This window comes from Macrotis lagotis, chromosome X (assembly GCF_037893015.1).
Source record: "Macrotis lagotis isolate mMagLag1 chromosome X, bilby.v1.9.chrom.fasta, whole genome shotgun sequence".
NCBI classification, from domain to species: Eukaryota; Metazoa; Chordata; class Mammalia; order Peramelemorphia; family Peramelidae; genus Macrotis; species Macrotis lagotis.
In genome coordinates, this window is record NC_133666.1 from 79,077,054 (window position 1) to 79,096,779 (window position 19,726).

The window sequence follows — 19,726 nt, forward strand, 5'->3', positions numbered from 1 at the left end:
CAAGATTTTGGCATTGGGGAATATCAGGTAAGTTCAAAGAGGCAAGTGTACTCAAAAATTCCAGCCTCAATGACCTTATATACATCCCTTAAATGTTGGGTTTCTCAAGTCAGCATCACAAAGATGGAATGGGAGAGGATCAGTGGTTGGACTGAAGAATGTTAGGAGGATTCAGTAGACTGAAAGTTCTGGGTGAGCCAGCAGTGTGATGGAGTGACCCCAAAGTGAATAGAACCTAAGACTGCATTTAGTATTCAAGAAGTAGGTACAGGCCTCTCTGACAAGATCTGATCAGACCCCAACTAGGGAAGTGTGACCTTTTCTTGGCTCCCAAAGGGCAGAGCCAGGAACGGTAGAGGGTTAAATTACAGAGGGGTCAATTTTGGTTCATGTAAGAGAAAATTTCTTAATAATTAAAGTTATTCAAAAGTGTTATGGGCATCCTCCAGAAACAGCAAGCTCTTCCTTACTGGAGATGTATATTAAGGTGAAGTTCTGGATGGTCTCTTAGGGTCTTATCTGGTTGAGGTCAGACATTCTTTGGTTCTCTAAAGTAGGCTGTCCGTCCTCTTCTGTGGGCTCCTGGAATCTGGCTTGGGCAGACCACTTGATTGGGGATGGAATTTGGGATGATTATTATTGCTATGACTCTGCAGGAAAGAATGTCCTTTCTGGACCCAAAGGGCAGCCCAAGAATAGATAGAAAAAAGAAGTAGAAATCCATCCTCTTCTTCTCATTGTTACATGACCTTCTCCATCCTCCTATGGCCAGAGGGTCCCACCTCTACTAGCAGCCCCCAGGAGGTGCATCAGGAAGGTCAATGCAGTAGCCATTCTTCCTTTGTTCTAGAGATTCCCAGAATAACTAAGGCCAAGATAGAGCTTCCTGAGAGATAAGTTGCCTTCTTTCACAGACTTCCCTCCAAGCAGGAGACCTCCTGTCAATTTTTGATGCTGCATTCTTTGGCCTTGGGTCCTGTTAGAAGAGAGAGGTGGTTGGACCACCATTAGAACCTGCCACATGGGAGCCAATAAAGGATGTCAGAGATGAGGAACCTTAGACCATAGAATGTTTGATCTGGAAGGGAGCACAGAACACAGAACAGAGAATATCAGAGCTGAAAGGGACTTTAGATCACAGAATAATAGAACTAAGAGTGGTCCTACAAGCCATCCAGGTCAGCCCTCTGAAGGGGGGAGGGAGGAACCTATGGATCAGAGTAGTCATCTGCCTTCCTCTGGGTAACAGGTCTTTCTTAGGGCAAAACTAGACCCAGGTCCTAGGTTCTCTACTTCAGAGAACATTTTCTTGTCTAACCTGGCCAATAAGAACCTACTGGGTTGTTCTTCTTTCAGTAATTTCTCCCTTGACATTAATGAAGGCTTCATGTGAATTCACAAAGCTGTAATCAAAAAGAAAGGAGAAAAGAAAAAAAGAGGGAGAAGGGAGAGGACTTTTGGTTTCCAACTGGCTGGGCCTTCACTTCACAAAGTTATTATAATCTGAGAGTTCAGCCTTGGTGTGCCAATATTGTCACACCCCTCGGGTGCTTCTGCCACAGGCTCCAGATGACACTGGCATATCTGCCTTTCCCCTGGTCCTCCTGTCTCCAGATTTTTCCAGGATCATCAGGAGGTCAAGCTCAGAGCTGCCATCTTTTCAGCCATGGGAATAACAATATAGAGACCACTTGAGTTTTATTTTATTTTATTTTTATTACCTTTCTCCCTTCTGCTTGGTGCTTTAAAAATGTTCATATTGCTGGCAGCCACCCTGAGCTAATTAAATATCTATTTTCAGTGGTAGTCTTTAGCTGGAATACTGTAGCAAATCAAAGAAGCTTTGGAAATCTGGCCAAGGGCCATCGTCCCAGACCTGGCTCTGGGCTGGCTCTACTGGCCACTGAGTGACATGTCTTTTCACCAGTAATTGCCCTCTCTTAAAGAGGGCTGGATGGCTTCTGGCAAGTGATCATGGGTTCTAGGAGCACATCACCTCTTTGAGGATACAGACTGACCCCTTTTTGTTATATCCAGAGAAGCTAGCCCAGTTCTTGAGTCAAAACTGACCCTTAATGGATGCTTGTTCAATTGAATCAAATTGAAGACCTGGGTTCTGAAATCTATAGATCTATAGATCTCTGAGATCTATAGCTAGAAGGGACTGTAGAGGCCAGCAAATCTAACTTCATTTTATAGAAGAGGAATCTGAAGCACAAAGCAGAGAAGTGACTTGGCCAGGATCACTTAATATTTTCATGATTTCAAGTTCAAAGCCTATGCAGTATACCCTGCTGCCTCTGATTAAATTAAATTGATCCAGAGCTGGGAAGGACCTTGATGATCACCTCATCCAACTTACAGATGGAGAAACTGTGACCTAGAGAGGAGGGTTCAATCAGCTAGGAAGTAGCTGTGTTGGCCTCCTGAGGCAGGAGATTTTTGAGAATTGCCAATTCTCTGGGGCCTTTCTTTCCTCCCTCTGTGCTTGTAACTCCTGTAAGCAGAATGGAGGAGGAAGAGGCTCCGAGAAGCTTTTTTCAAGGCTCCCACACACTGAAGGAAGGGTGTCTCTACTGTACTGTCCCGTGGCCAAGAACTATTTGTAGTTAACTCAATGCCCACTGACATATTTATCGCCTGCTTGCAGCATGGGAACAGGAGGAGGAGGGAAGATAGAAAATAAGGGCTTTAGGACGAATAGCACGGAGACTGTTCATGAATCGAATGAATTCTGCCTCTTGACACATGGGCATCAGAACCTGCCTGCCCTCTGGTGCAAACACAGGTCATGGATGAACTTTCTCCTTCTATCAGGGGTTGAGTACTGGATTCCCTTTCTCACTCTGCATTTCCTTGATTCCAAGATTGGGAGACTGGGCTTGGCTACCTGGCTCACTTGCTTTCAACCATTGTGCAGTGGAAAGAGCCTTGACCTTAGACTGACAAAAACCTGGATTCAAGATTTGGCTATGTCCCTTACTCTGTGAACTCCATGGAGCCAGACATTTTGCTTATCAGAACCTCCATTTGCTCATTTTAAAAATGGAGATAATACCTATTCTCTCTCCTTTAGTTAAGAAGATTTTGGTTATTGGCTTTGCCCTAGTTTTAAGGGGTAAGTTCTGGGGATACAGGGACAAAGTGAAACAATCCCTGCCCACCATGGGCTTACATTCTATCAGCACATTAGTCAAATATTAAAGCCAGAAGGCATGTCTTGTTCAGCCGCTTTGTTTGATTAAACATCCCCCCCCCCCCCAGAACTGAACCCCAGCAAGGGAAGATAACTTGCCCTTGCTCATATGGCACCAACCCAGCTCTTAGGACTCCTAATGCCCTTTTCAGAAAAGTCACCTCAAAACGCCTAGTTAGGAATGGTGCTTTGCCCCAGATTACACTATAATTCTTAACTGGCATGGGGATTGGAAATCAGGTCTCCCAATAGCCAGTGGTTGTGCTTTGACCTCTAAACTACACTGGTAAATGCTCTGAATGGTGCTTAGTTGCTGTTTCACAAATGATGTCACTTGCTGACAGTTGTGGATACCATTGTGGAGAGATTGCCTGGACCAGAGGAGCCATCTGCACATATAAAGAGAAAAAAAAAAAAGAGTAGAGCATAATTAAGTGGTGGTAGTTATTGCTCTGGGGACTAGGGTCCACTGTCTAGGCACTTCATAAAATGGAATTTGAAATTCTTTCTCTGGAAGATCCAAGATCTGATTTTGGACCCCCCTTTTTGTGTGTGATTCCGAAACAAAGGGCTGGGACTTGGGAATGGACAGCTCCCTACTGCTCCCAGCTTACCTAATGTCACTCTGCCACTCTCTCCAGAACACATCTGCAGACCTAGCTGAGGCCAGGGCAGATGCTTGACTTTAGTTCCTCTTTTAGTCCCTTGCATCTGACCAGCATTAATTCTATACTTGACCTCGAGTTCTGGCAAGCTCTGCTCCATAGAAACTTTGTGATCTGGGCCAAGTCCCTTTGTGTCTCTGGTCCTCAGTTTCCTCTTCTGTAATTGGGTTAGAGGATCTCAAAAATCTTCCAGTCCTGTAGAATGAGTACCATATTTGGAGTTAGGAAAATGTGAATTCCTCTCCTGCCTCTCTGATGCTTAATAGTGGGGTGGGCAAGTTATTCCTCTTCCCTGATCTTCAGTTTCCTTAGCTGTAAAATGGGGATAATAATGTTTATACTGCTACCTAACAGGATAATTTTGAGGAAAGCATTTTATAGGTCAAACACTAGATAATAATAGGAATTATTTATCCTTGGAGCTCTACCATCGATTTTCTAAAATCCATGTCCAATTTAAGCCTCTGAACAGCAAGGGTAAAGATTGACTATAATAATGAAAAAGCATTACATATTTGCTATATTCTAAGTCCTGATCTACAAATAAATATAAAAGTGAGACAGTCCTCACGTGCAAAGAGCTTCATTCTAATAGCATAAGACAACATATGTTAGGGAGTGGTGACCAGGGAAGGAAATGTTTTGGGGGAAGGGGTGAGGGGAGGGTAGAAAATGCTGGGAAGCTGAGTTGATTTATAATTAGAACAGTCAATTGACACACCCTGTCCAGGAACAATAGCATTATGGCCATGTCGATTTGATTACTGACCCCAGAGTAAGAAGCAGAAAGGGAGAGATAATATATGCATGTTGAGATGGCCAGAGTAGACAGCTGGCTGGGATGGGAAGTATGTTCTGGTCTAATAGACCAATATCTGCCTGGGTGGAATAGACTAATTGAGTTAGCTCTCCTTCATTTACCTATCAAATGATTTGTTGTGTGGCATCTCTCCCAGGACTACCGCTTGTGACTTTTGGAGTCATTGGGTGCCACTTTGCTTAGGAAACCAGTGCATCACTGGATGACCTCTTCACTATGCCAAAGCCTTATTCTTCTCCATCCTAGGATAAGTTTGCATGTGCCAAGGTGATATGATTCATAGGGTCATACTTTTTCTAGATCTAGGACTTGGAAGGAACCTTCAAGATCATCTCTTTCTCCTTCCTTTTACAGAAGAACAACTTGAGATTCAGAGAAGAAGTGATAATGGATAGTAAGTGAGAGACAAATCATTTGAACCTATGTCTTCTGACTCCAAATCTGTTGTCCTTTCTGCACTTGCCCTCAGCATGCAGAGAGCACTGATTGGAGTCAGGAGGCCTGAGTTCAAGTCCTGTTTTTGATACTTCTTCTCTTTTTCTTTTTTTCCCATATTAGCAGTGTATAAAATCATTTTGTACTCTTGAGTCCATCAGTTCCCTCTCTGGATGTGGATAGCTTGTTTCATTTTTAGTCCTTTGGAATTGTGGTGGATCTCTTGATCACATTAATCAGAGTTACTTTGTCTTTCATAGTTGTTCATCCTTATAATATTGCTGGTACTATGTTACTGTATTATTCTCCTGGCTCTGCTCATTTTACTAAGGCTTCCCAGGTTTCTTTGAAATCATCCTCCTCATCATTTCCTACAGTACATTAGTATTCCATTACATGATGGGCATCCTCTCAGTTTCTAACTCTTTGCCACCACAAAAAGAGCTGCTATAAATATTTCATACATGTAAGTTCTTTCCCCTTTTCTTTGATCTCTTTGGGGTACAGACCTAATAGTAGTATTGCTGGATCCAAGGGTATGTACAGTTTCAGAGCTCTTTTGGTATAGTGGTATAATGGTTAAATCAATTCACAACTCTACTTGCAATGCATTAGTGTCCCTCTAGCATTTGTCATTTTCCCTTTCTGTCACCTTAGCTAACCTTCCATTGATTTTCTATATGCCCTTTGACAAGTTGATTTTTTTCCACTTCCTAGCCTCAGTTTTTCCCTTCCTTTAAAGTATTCAAATAGATTATCTCTAAGGTGTGTTCCAGCTAGAATAGAACAATATGTAAAGTGATAAATCAGGTGACTGTGGGAGAACAGAAAAAAAAATAGGCTCCCAATACAAAGTTTTATACTTGAGATTTAGAAATCAATGGCTCCAGTGGATGGACAGGGGAGGTATAGTTAGACATTTCAGATGGAAAAGATCTGGGAAGTTTTGTTCATTTTAATAGGGTCAGTAAGAATCAACAGTGACATGACTCTCTGCTCTTCCCCCCCCCCCCCCCAAAAAAAAAACCAAAACAAAACAAAACACTCAAGGAAAGATTTCAATGGCTTAATTATCCAGGAGGGAATTTCATCCCACCATCCTCTGCTGTAGTCAGGTCACATCTGAAGGACTGTGTTCTACTCTGATCAGATCAGATCTAAAGGGCTGTGTTCATTTAGGAGGGGAATTGATAATCAGGAGAATGTCCAGAGAGGAAGAGTCAGTATATTAAAAGACCTTGGAACCATGCCATAAGAGGGTCACTTGAAAGAAATGTTTGGGTGGGGGAAGTGGCATCTAGGTTGTCTAGTGGATAGAAGCCTTAGTGTCAAGAGGACCTGAGCTCAAATCCAGACTCAGAGCCTTGATACTTTTCTAGGTGTATGACCTTGGGCAAGTCACCACTTAACCTCATTGCTTTAGAGAGAGAGAGAGAGAGAGAGAGAGAGAGAGAGAGAGAGAGAGAAGAGAGAGTGTTAAACCAAAGAAGAGGAGACAGCTCTTGAGATATTTAAAGATCTTTTATTTTTGACAAGGTGATGAGGTTAAGTGGCTTGCCTAATTATGTAATTCAGCTGATCACATAATTATTAAGTGTCCGAGGCTGGATTTGAACTCAGGTCCTCCTGTCTCCAGGATTGTTGCTCTATTCATTGCGCCACCTAGCTATCCTCTTGAATATGGTTCTTTGTTGACCCACTACCACCACCATATAGAAGTTGAATTACAATGAATCTGCTTGACCTCAGATGTCAGAATTAGGAGCCTTGAGTAGAAGTTGCAGGTACTTTAGTAAACTCAAAGGACAGTGTATTTGAAGTCCCAGAACCTGTCTATGTTCAAATCCCAACTCTGAATTTTACTGCTTGTTTAACCTTGGATAAGTCCTTTCTTTCCCTATGCTTCAGTTTCCCCCTCTGTAAAATTAATGGAGTTGCCCTGTATGACGTTGGGCAAGCTCTTCATTCCCTGTGCCTCAATTTCCTCCTCTGTAAAAAGATGGAGTTGGATTAGTCTGACCCTGAGGTCCTTTTCAGCCTTCCAGCTAGACTCCTCTGTTGTTACAGGGAAGCATGTTGCACCATTTGAGAAGGCATTAATTTCTTTATAAGCAGAGCTGTTCAAAAGTCAAATGGGTATGCTTTGGGCTACAGTGAGTTCCTGGTCCCTAGAAGCTTTGAGGAGACTTGAAGGTCCCTTCATGGGAACATGTTGGGTCAGTTTGTTCTAGCTTTGATTCTGTGATCTATCTGCCTGAGATCACTGTCATTCCTAAAAGAAAGGGATGGAGAAGTGACCTCTGAGGGCCCTTGGTACTCCAAGATTCTGGCAGGACTAGACTCCTTTCCTGTTGGCCAAGATGTTATATGCTTGGCATATTCATGATTGCCTGGCCAGAACTGAGCCTGTCTGGGAGACTGGAGTCTTAGACCTTGGTCTTTTACTAGTGGTTGTATGTTTCCTATTTACAGCCTTGCTCTCATCAGGTTATCTTTGGCAGAACGAGAGAGAGAGAGAGAGAGAGAGAGAGAGAGAGAGAGAGAGAGAGAGACTGAGAGAGGTGTGATGATAATGGGAGAAGGGGGCATGTGTGGGAGTATCTTTTTGTGACCCACATAATCTAGTCCTGATGGTCACATCCCCAGGACAGCCTCTGATTTTCTGTGTGACCTTGGATGAGTCATTCATCTTTCTTAGCACAAGAAAAATTTTCCGCCTTTAATCCTTGACCTTTCTGGGTACTAGATTTGCCTTCAGGGTAGCCAAAGACCTCCAGGACTGACTTCCCATGGGTTTGAAGAATGTGGGAGTATGTTATAGAATGTGGGAGTATGTTATATAGGGGAGCTGGGGTCCCAAAAAGATGTGGTCAACTCTATTCTCTTCTATCATAGAAGATGTGTGGATAGCATGACTATCTGAAATCATAGCTAATCCCAACCTTAACTGGTACCAACTCCTCCCCCCACCCCCAGGATGAGGTGGGGACCTGGATAAACCCAGACTCATACTTGGTCAAGGTGTCCCCTCTCTCCAGACCTCAATTTCATTCTTTATCAAATGAGAGACTTGAACTAGCTGATGTCTGAGGACCTTCCTAGCTTCTAAATCTTATATTCCCATTGGAATCCTCTGGATGATAGAGAGTTGACTGTGTTGTTAGAAGGGGCAGTCCAATTCAGTGATTTTTTTTTTCCCCCTTATGAATTCAAGATAGACCAGGGTGCTGGGGTCAGGAATGGCTAATCAGTTGGGCTTGAACCTCTGCTTTTCTTTCTTCAGCTGATCAGCGGAGGTTCCATCGTAAGTGCTGAGGCAGTATGGGATCATGTCACCATGGCCAACCGGGAGTTGGCGTTTAAGGCGGGAGACGTCATCAAGGTCCTGGATGCTTCCAACAAGGACTGGTGGTGGGGCCAGATCGATGATGAGGAGGGATGGTTTCCTGCCAGCTTTGTGAGGGTGAGTGATTGCTATGCCACTTTCCCACCTTGGCCTGACTCTTTCACCTGCCCCTCCCCTTCTGCTAGTCCCTCCTCCTCCATTCCTAAAGGCCATTTCTTCTCTCTTTCTTCCCTGATTTCCTTTTTTATGAACTCTTCCCTTAATCTTTCTCTTCTTTGTCTCCAACCTCCTCCATTTCCTTTTTTATTTCCTCTCCCTCTCTTTCTCTCTAATTCTCTCTCTCTGTCTGTCTGTCTGTCTGTCTCTCTCTCTCTCTCTCTCTCCCTCCCTCCCTCCCTCTTCCTTTACCCCTTAGCATGTTTGACCTTGAGTGGCAGTTTGGTACAGACTCTGAAGTCAGAGTCTATGAGTTTAAGTGTCATTGACAGTACCTTTGTGATTTTGGGTGGTGACTCGGCCTTTCTAGATCATAATTTCCTCCTGGAAAATGAGGGAGTGGGGTTAACTGGCTCTGAGGGTCCTTACAGAGCTTGAGGTAGGACTCTACCATCACTTTCCTTCTCTAGGCATCAAACTACTGATTTATGCAATGAATGGATTAGAGAAGATGATCCCTAAGGACTGCTTTAGCTATGAGTTTCTGTCCTAAGGTTCTGTCCTGAAAATATAATGTATATGCTAAGGACTCTTCCAGCTCTGACATTCCCTCTCCTCCAGCTTCCCATGTTTTTCCCCTTCTTGTTTCTCCTCTTATTTTTCTTTTTCAACCTTTTGTTTTGTACCCTTCCTCCTTTATGGTCTCCCTAACTTTTCCCTTTCCCTTTCTCCGCTTTCCTCTAGTAGGTCTTACCTCCCTTACCCATTTCTCCCTCCTTCTTCTTCCTCCTCCCTCTTCCCATTTTTCCTCCTGCCTCCCCTCTGTATTGCCTCCTTCCTTTTCCCATTCCTTCTCCCTCCATTCCATTTCTCCTTCTGCCTCCTTTCATATCTCTTCCCTCTTCTCATTTCTCCCCCCTTCCTCTCCATTTCTCTTTCTGCCTGCCCTCATATCTCCTTCTCCCTCTCTTTCATTTCTCCTTCTGCCTCCCTCCATATCTCCTCCTTCCTCCCCACCATTTCTCCTCCTCCCTTCCCCTCTTTTCTCCTTTTCCCTCCCCCTCCCCCCTTTCCTTTCCTTGATTCCTTCAGTTGCTGAAATGTCATCACCATAGCGAGGTTGTTGCCGGGCTGTCTTTCTGCTGTTAATGTGAGGAGTGTAGGGCTTCTTCCCCTGAGGGACTGTACATTTTCATTGCAGACTTTTCTCTGTAGCTCAGCTCTAGACAGCTCTGGAGGTGGGAAGCTAAGGGAGAAGCAAACAGCCTGAAAACCCCCCTGGAAGACTCACTGTCTTAGAAGCTCATGCAATGCCTAGATTTCTTCTCTTTTCTCATAGGCTCTTGGGGCATGGTCTCAACAGGTCTGAGAGGCCTCATGTCCCAAGCTGACCAAGGCTGACCAGACTGTGTACTGAAACGAGCATGACCCGAAACAGTTAGGAACCTCCAAATGAGTATTGCCATACCTTTACAATGTATGACCGTGAGCAAGTCATTCCCCCCTCCAGGCTTGAGGAGATTGGAGAAGATGCTCTACAAGGTGCCTTTTATTTCAAAAATCCTAATCCTTCACTTTCTGAGAGTCCTTCCAGCTCTGATATTCTGTAGTTCTGTGAATCTTAACTGCTTTTTCCCTCTGTACCTCATTTTCCCAGTCTGTAAAATGGAGTGGCTAATATCTGTCCTACATGGACTTTACCAGTGTGATGTGAGGATGCCCAGGCACACTGGAAAGCTAAGAGGCCCTCAAGAATGAGAGTGCTGTGAAGTATGTCTCAGCAGCTCCTAGGGCATTTTTATTTCAACTCCAATCCACATGGACATTCCTTCTAGGTCACCCTACCCAAGTGGTCATCTTGAACAACTGAAGTTGTCCAAAGAAGGGGAACTCTACCTTCTGGGGCACCATCCTCTTCTGTAGTGATCACTAGAAATCCAAAGTGCAGGTATCTTCTTAGTAGAATATATCTGCTGGAAGAGACATCATGGGGTATAAGCAAGGCTTCTTTGCTTGTCTTGTTTCCTGAGGTTCTTGGACAATCTATCTAGGGAAGGAAAACTGTGGACCCCTTCTCAGAATCATGTTTTTATTTTTACTTCTTGGAGGCAATTGGGTTTAAGTGATTTGCCCAGAGTCACACAGCTAGTAAGTGTCTGAGTTCATCTTTGAACTCAGGTTTTCCTGGTCAGGGCTTAGTACCACCTAGCTGCCCCAGGTTCATGTTTTTAAACATAAAATAAAACACACAAAATTGCAAAAGAAACTGATTATATTAAAATCATTATCAAAATATTTGTTGTCTGTGGGGTATTTTTTTAAAATGTCAATAGTAGAAATAATGCTGCATCTGAAATCTGAGGTCCTGGATTTGAATCCAGTTTCTGATTCTTGATAACCATGTTGCTGTGAGCATTTCCCCTTTCTGGGCCTCAGTTTCCTCTTCATCATACATCAGACTTGAAGCCTCTAAGATTACTTCTAGTTCTAGAATTATGATCCTATTACCCTGAGCTGTCATTTTGAGTCTCCTTAATAACACCACCCTCCACCTTGTTCCTTGGTATAAGAGAGACTTTATAAAGATACTTGTGGGCCATCTAGCTTCTATTTTTATAACAAGATTCCCAAATCCTTGTCTTAGTGGACATATCTTTTTTTTTCTTTTAAGCTACTATTTATTTTGTATCTTTGTGCCAGCCACTATGCAGAGTACTTTACAAACATTATATTATTTGCTCCTTACGACAATGCTGTGAGATAGGTACTTATTATTAGCCCCATTTTGCAGATGAGGAAACTGAGGAAAGTAACATGCTTAAGGTCACACAACTAAGAAATATTTGAAGCTGGATTTGAATTCAGGTCTTCCTGACTCCAGATCTGGTGCTCTATTAGGCACTATTATGCTGCCACCTAGCTGTCACCTTCCTTTTCTATCTACTTTGATTGCTTAGAGCTTTTTGTTGTCACGGCATTCCCCCACTTTCTAATTTCTCATGTGGAGCCAATGATTTCATTTCAGATTTCAAGACTCCAGACTGCTTCATGGGTTTGAGTGTAAATAGGCCTCTAACTTTAGGAATCCTGAACCAGAGGAAGGCTAAAGATTAGGACTGAGGGAGAGCTGAGTTCTGTGGTAGAGCACATCCATGAGATATTAGGAGACTCTACAAACCTTTATGAGATTCCAAAGTGTCAGTTACTGATATTCTACTTTAATGGAGGCTAGACCAAATTAACCTGACATAAGAGGATAGGAGGGATCCTGAGAGATATGGAAAGGGGGACAGATGGTTTATTCTGCTTTTATTGGCCATTTCTAGAGAGTCAGTGTTGATGGAAAGAACTCAGACCAGGAGGCTGACTTCAGGTCCCATTAGCTGTGACATCGTGAGCATGGGACTTCATGCAACCATCAAATAAAGAGGTTGTAGTGAGGGCCTTCAAAGGTCTCTTCTACTTTTAAAATTCAATGATCCAAAGAAGGCAATTCCTCTGTTTGGTCCTCAGTTTTCCCATGTATAAAATGCAGGAGATAATAGAGACCATAAGACAATATGGAAAAAACCCTACATATGAGGTTTCAAATCCTCATTCTGTCATATAACACCTGCATGAACCAAGACTTTTTTAAAGTAAATGGTATTGGACTAGATTGTTCTGGAGGTCTTTAATAACTCTGACATTCTATGATCCCATTTGCTGTGTTTGTTTCCCAGGGCCATTTTGAGGATTAAATGAAATAATGGGCAAGAAAGGGCTTTGTGGCTATAACATGATATCCAAATGGAAGGTGCTATGCTTCCCTGAATAATAAGGAGCTGACTAGGGCTTCAGGAATGTGTCATCTGAATAGCCTCCTTTCTTATCCTCTCCCTTGTCTGGAGGAGCAGACAATGTCTAATAGATGCTGGCTCTAGAGAGAACAGGAGAGGCATCGCTCATATTCAGCCCCATTGCTCCTGCCCCCGAATGATGCTAATGCATGGCAACAATTGGTGCTGTTGCCATCCACACCACCAGCCTCACTTCTCTTAATGACCTATCATACTAGCTGTCATATGATAATTGATCATAGCCTTTCAAAACCTATTTCTAGTTTTAACACAGGCCAGCTTTGTGGGTGGCAAATTTCCTGGTCACTGTGCAAATTGGTGCTATAATGGCTCCCAAATCAATCTATATCCATTTACTGAGTTCTTATAGCTGCCCAGCAATATTCCAAGCTCTAAAGGGGTGGGGATGGAAGAGGGAGGGAGGATATGAGGAAAGGGCAAGGACCTTAAAATATAGAATGTCAGAACTGAGAGAAAACTTGGAAATCACAACATCTAAGCCAAAAGGTACCTTGGAATTTAGAATCTTAAAACTGAAAATGATCTTTGACTAGAGAATCTCAGTGATAGTAGAACTTAGAACATATCAGAGCTAAAAGTAATCTTAGAATACATTATGTCAGAGAACCCAGACTACTTGAGCTGGGAGAAACCTTAGTACACAGATCTTCCCAGAATGCAGGGAGACCCTAGGACATAGAATGTCAGAGCTCTTAGAGACCGTTGAATATGGAATATCAGAACTGAAAAGGACTTTAGAATACAGGCTATTTTAGCTTTGAGGGATGAAAGGACATAGAATGTCAGATCTGGGAGAGACTTTGGCACATTAACTATCAGACCTGGAAGGAATCTTAGAATTTAGAGGTCTTAAGAGCAAGGAGGGACCTTAGAACACAATGTTAGGGCTGAGAGGGGCCTTAGAACACAGAATCTCAAGGCTTAGGAGAAGCTTAGAACATAGAATATCAAAGCAGGGAAGGGCCTTTAAACACAGTCAGAGCTGAGAGAGAATAAAGAATGTCATAGATAGGAGAGGTTTTATAACTTAGAATGTCAGGGCTGAGAGATGAGTTACAAGATAAACTATCAGACCTGAGAAAACATTCATTGCATAGAATGTCAGAATTGAGAGGAACATTCAAATATCAAAGGTCAGAGCTGGGAGGGGCCTTAGAACATAAAATGTCAACTTTTTGGGAGGGCCTTTAGGGAAAATCAAAGTTTGGGAGGGGCCTTAGAACATAAAATGTCTGGTCTGGGAGGGCCTTTAGAATAGGGAAGGTCAGAGTTGGGAGGAACTTTAGAATAGAGAAGGTCAGAGCTGGGAGGGACTTTTGAACAGGGAATGTCAGAACTGGAAGAGACATTTCTTACAACTTAAAATGTCAGATTTGGGAGGGACCTTACAACAGAGAATGTTAGAACTGGGAAGGACTTTAGAACATAAAATGTCAGATCTCGAGGGCCTTTAGAATAGGGAATGTCAGAACTAGGAGGGGCCTTTGAACATAAAATGTCTGATCTGGGAGGGACCTTAGAACAGAGAATGTGAAAGCTAGCAGGGGTCTTAGAACAAACAGAAAAGGTCAGAACTGGGAGGGACCTTAGAATAGAGGTCAAAGCTGGATGGGACTTTTGAATAGAGAAGGTCAGAGCTGGGAGGGGCCTTAGAACATAAAATGTCATAGCTGGGAAGAACCTTAGAACAGAGAATGTCAGAGCTGATAAGGGTCTGAAAACATAAATTGATAGCAGGGACAGGCTTTAGAAGAGGGAAGGTCAGAGCTGCAAGGGGCCTTAGAATATAAAATGTCTGGGAGGGCCCTTAATACAGGGAATGTCACAACCCAGGAAGGGCCTTAGAATATATGACATTGAAGTCCTTGATTCCTGTACCTTTTCTTCTCCATATTTAAATCCCTCCAATTCCTTCAGCCTATCCCCATGTGGGCTGAACTCTTAACTTCACTATTCGGCACATACCAGCTTGACAGTATCCTTCTTAATTTGTAATGTCTGGAACTAAACACCATACCCCACCTAACCTCACGCAAGTTACTGTAGTGATGACTCTTTATGCTAGGAGTCCACCAACACCCCTAGATCTTTTTGAGATGCTTCTAGCCAACCATGCCTCCTATACTTAAGAATTCCTCCCTAATGTATTTCAACTTACAGAACTGAATTCAGCTCAGTGTTTTCTCTAGTCTGTCCATAGGTTTTGGAGTTCTGACTGTCATTCAATGTATTATCTGCAACATTAATAAGCATATGTATCTCTGGGTTATTCATTGGAGATCTCTGCCTAGTTGATATTGAATTATTAATGTATACTCTGAGTCTACCCATTCAAACAATTCTATATCCATATCATAGTGTGAAATAAGTTTTCCAATCTCTTGAACTATTTGCTAACTTTATCCAAAAAAGAAATAAGGTTGGGTTGTCATGACCAAGTTTTGCAGATTTCATCACTTTAATCATCCTGTTCTCCACAGTCCTTCAGATATCACTGACACTGACTCAGCCATCTAAGCTGACCGTTCTTTCTGAACCTGAATATTATGATTCAGCTGGACTGGGTGACCTGAACTCATTAAAGTTATCAACTGTCTCTTTATGATCTTGGGTACCATATCCCTATTGTTATTTTGCTGTCATTTTCTGTTGTAAAGGACATTCTCTTTTTTCAGATAAAGCAGAAACAAAAGAAATACTGAGCAGCTCTGCTTTCTCTCTTGTCAGTTATCACCCATCCTATGCATTCCAAATAATTATCCTATCTCTTCTTTGATTCTCCTCTTTCCCTAAGAGCTTTAAAATACAAAAAAAAATCAACTCTTTTTGTAGAACTAACTTCCCTTGCCAGTCTCAACTTTCTGAATATCAATCTCTTCAGTCAATATTGTCATTTCCCTTCATGTCTTCAGAATTTCATTCTTAGAATTTCAGAGAGAGAGAGAGATCCAAATAATGTCTAAATAATTGAAGTCTCCCATCATTCCTCTTTGCCATGTTTATGACTTGTTTTCATTGGGGGGGGCAAGGCAATGGAGTTAAGTGACTTGCCCAAGGTCACATAGCTAAGTAATTATTAAGTGTTTGATGTTACATTTGAATTCAGGTCGTCCTGACTCCAGGGCTGTTGCACCAACTAGCCGCTCCTGTGATCTGTTTTAAAAACTCCTTTTTCTTCATTCAGGCCAGGTGGTCTGTGGTATACTCTGATGATTGACGCCTTTCCTTCTAAAGTTAACTTGTATACTTTGTATGAATCTTGCATATGCATATACAAACACATATGAAGTTGTTTGCCTCCTTGAGTTAAGGCCTCTAAGAGCTTCTTGCTTGTTGCCTAAATGTTGGCCCTTTATGGGACTTGTGAACTTCTGAGTCAGTTTCCTAAAATATGGCACCCAGACCTAAGTCACATACCCCAGGTGTGGTCTGACCAGAACAGAGGACAGTAATCTGTGAGAAGATAGTTACTACCTGCAAGATCATAATTAAATTTCTTCCAAGTGGTAAAGTCAGTCCTAGAACACAGAGCTCATGGTTGAGGGAGCAAACACTGGGTTGGAGTGTTTCAGAGGCTTCCTAGAAGTGAGGCTATAATGAGTCTTAAAGAATTGAATACAGTGTGACTAGGAGGAGAGGAAAGGGGAAGGAATTTTCTTGGTGTGAGACTCATTTACCCTGATAACCTATCATGTATTTGTCATCCTCAAATTAATCTAAGACTTTGTAAGCTTATTTTGAGTTTTAGCCAAAGCCAGACCCTAACATGGCAAGTCATATATGTAATGTAGACCCATAGTAGTTCACCTGGATTATTTGTTGCCAACTTGTGGTAGAGCATTCCAAGCTCCTAATGGTCTGATCAGCCACATTCAGATACACTAACTTCTCTAACATAATGATGTCACTTTGGTATTCTTTGATTTAAAAAAATCATAATATGGGCCAGTAATAAGTGCAAATCAATTAGCAAACATTAATTGAGTGCTTCCTGCCACACAACGATATGCTGGGCTCTGTAGGAGACACATGAGAATTATAAGATGCAGATAATCCAATAATAGATCTGGAAGAGATTTTAGAACCTAGGCAGAAGCACAGACCATAGACAGAAAACATTCCAACATCCTCATCCTTTGAATCATAGACTGTTAGAGGTTGAAGCAATCAGTGCTTATTGATATTTTCATCCAACTTCTAAGCAAAGCAAGACTCAGAGAGTGGAAATGTTCATGTCTGATGTTTGTTAAGAACCAAACAACAAAAAATCAAAATAATAAGGTATTTTTAACAAATAGAAATATTTCTATATACACAGAAGAATGAGAAAGATGGGATTGCTCATGAAAACCCCAAACCAGCTATTATAGGGAAAGATTTCTCTGGACCAGTGACCCATCCTGTGAATAAGTGGCATGGCCTGTGTGTCCTGTCTTCTGGGTGAAGTCTGTAGTGTTGGGGGGGGGGTGAAGGGGGAAATGGATAGAGTTAGAGTGGACACTGCCCAAAGCATGATGAGAGACAATGGAAAAAATCATGGGAAACAGGAAGATTTACATTAGTGGAAAGAACACTGAATTATGAATCATAGAACCTGCATTTTTTAAAATACCTTATTATTTTTACTTTTTTGTTATTGGTCTGTTCTTGACCTGTTTAAAAAAGAATTTGATACATTTAATATATATTAGTCTAAGTTTTTTTACTTGGTTTTCTTACAGTTACATTGAAATTCCAATGCTTTTCATGGAAAGAGTTTTTGTCCTACTTCATTGAAACTATTCATTGTTTCAGTTAGTTTCTTTGCTGATCCTCTGGGTTTATCCACCATAACATGTTTTTGTTTGCCAGTAGAGACAATCATGACTTGTCCTTTCCTTTAATTTCTTTCTCTTGTCCTATCACTAGCATTTCTATGATAAATAATAGTGGGGAGAGGCAATAGCCTTGCTTTATCCTTGTATTTATTAGGAAAGCTTCTAGTGTTTCTACACTTAAATGCTAGCTTTTTGTATTTTAGAGAAGTAGTCCTTAATCACAGTTTAAAATGGTTATTCCATGCCTATATTTTTTTCCTTTACTTCCTTTAATCTTTTTTATTAAAGATTTTATTTATTTTGAGTTTTATAATTTTCCCCCTAATCTTATTTCTCTCCTCCCACAGAAGGCATATATTTTTTGTTTTAAAAATATTTATATGAATTTTGTACTTTGTCAAAGGCTTCATTTTTAATACTTCATCTATTGATATGATTATCTGATTTTGATTGTTTTTTAGAAATGGTCATTTTAATTTTTTCTTTAATGTTGAATCATTGGTATTAATTCATTGTAATAATTTTTTTGGAGTGATTTTTTTTTTTGGAGATGTTACTGTAGTCTTTTTGCTAGGAATTTTATTGAAAATGCAATATTTATTACTCAAATTAGTTCTCTTTATTAGTTTTATTGCCTCCCAGTTTAGGTATCATTACCATACAATTAATTTGGTAAAATGGTTATAGAATAATTTATATAACACTGATATTAACTGCTCTTTACACATTTAATAGATTTCCCATGTAAACCTGCCTGTTCCAGGAATTTGGTTTCTTCTTATTCCTCTAACAGTTCTTTATGACTTTTTCAGTTTTGCTTTTTGAATGGGGTGGTTTAAGATGTCTATTTTACATTCTTTTAATTGGAGTAGTCAATATAGTTTAAGAAAATAATTTCTTTTAAATTCTCAGTTTTGTTAGGATATAAATATGTATAATAGGAATTCTTGTAATTTTGTTTTCTTTATTTTTATTTTATTAATTTAGTTTTCCTTTCTCTTTTAAAAATCAGGTTAGCTGGGAGGCTAGGTGGCGCAGTGGATAAAGCAACAGCCCTGGAGAGTCAGGAGTACCTGGGTTCAAATCTGGTCTCAGACACTTAATAATTACCTAGCTGTGTGGCCTTGGGCAAGCCACTTAACCCCATTTGCCTTGCAAAAACCTAAAAAAAAAAAATCAGGTTAGCTAAATGTCTGACCGTTGTTAGTCTCTTTAAAAGTCATCCTTTAGTGTTTGTGTGTGTCTGTGGGGGTGTGTGTATGTTTTAACCATTTCTCTTGTCTTTGTTTCCCATCTTATCTATTTGTTCACTTAACTTTCAGGATATTCACATTTATACTAATTTTTGGATTAGTTTATTTGTTATTTTTTTCAGTTTTAAAAATTACATACACAGTTCATTACCCTCTTTCTATTTTGTTACTGTGAATATTCTGGTATATCATTTTTCCTCTGAGTATTGCTTTAGTTTCATTCCAAAAATTTTGGCATGTTGTCTCATTAACATTCTCTTGCACATCATTACTGATTGTCTCTATGATTTATACTTTAATTCACTCATTCATCAAAATTTCATTATTAAGTCTCCATTTACATCTGAAGTTTTTACTTATGTTCTCTATTGCTATTTTTATTGTGTTATGGTCTGTAAAGAAGGTATTTAGTATTTTTACTATTTTATATTTATAATTTTTCTGTGCCTCAGGACATGATTTATTTTTAAGAGAAATGTATATATTCTTTAATATTCCCATTAATAAAATATAATAAATATTTCAGATCTTACTTTAGTAGTTTGCTCACTGCTATATTTCCCTTTTGGTTTATCTTTCTGTTAAATTTATCCAGTTATGTGAAAGATACATTGAAGTAGCTTATAATTATTATGCTATAATCTGTGTCTTCTTGTAATTCAGTTTACATTTAGTTTTTGAATTTGCATCATGTACCATTGATATAGCTATGTGTTTAGTATTGCTATTGTTTTATTGTCAGTGGTGATTGTTGTTCATTTGTTCAGTTGGATCCTACTCTATGTCTCCCCAAGGACCTTTTCTTTCCCTGCAAGGAGCAAGAGACCTACTTCTTCCTTGCCCTTCTTCCCAATCCCAGTCCCTCACCTCCCCTGCTTTTCTCCATATATTTATTCATCTTTTGTTTAAAGATTAAGGAAATTGCTCTCCCTTCTCTGATTACCTACAGACTTGGTTTGCCTACAGCTTTGAGGTTGGTGCAGAGCTGCTCAAATTAAAAAGTGAACAATTCGACCTTAACTTCAGGCTCCAGCTAATCCCTGACTATATTTCATCTCTTCCACCAGGGTCTAGTCGGAGCAAAAATCTTGCCATCTTTCCTGCCACTGTGTGTAACTCAATCTTTCTCCCTTTTTCCCTTTTATTCAGGGAAAAAAAGCTATTCAATCAATATTACT

The 19,726-nt window shown here is 40.7% G+C and overlaps 1 protein-coding gene across 4 annotated transcripts in view; it reads left to right on the top strand.

The window, feature by feature from the left end:
* Nucleotides 1-19,726, top strand: part of ARHGEF9 (Cdc42 guanine nucleotide exchange factor 9) — a 286,046-nt gene that overhangs the window by 184,215 nt on the left and 82,105 nt on the right. For all 4 annotated transcript variants that reach the window (XM_074203781.1, XM_074203780.1, XM_074203782.1 and 1 more), the window contains one exon: nucleotides 8,400-8,579. In XM_074203781.1, the coding sequence (XP_074059882.1) occupies nucleotides 8,400-8,579 (180 nt within the window). The remainder of the gene's footprint in view (nucleotides 1-8,399; nucleotides 8,580-19,726) is intronic.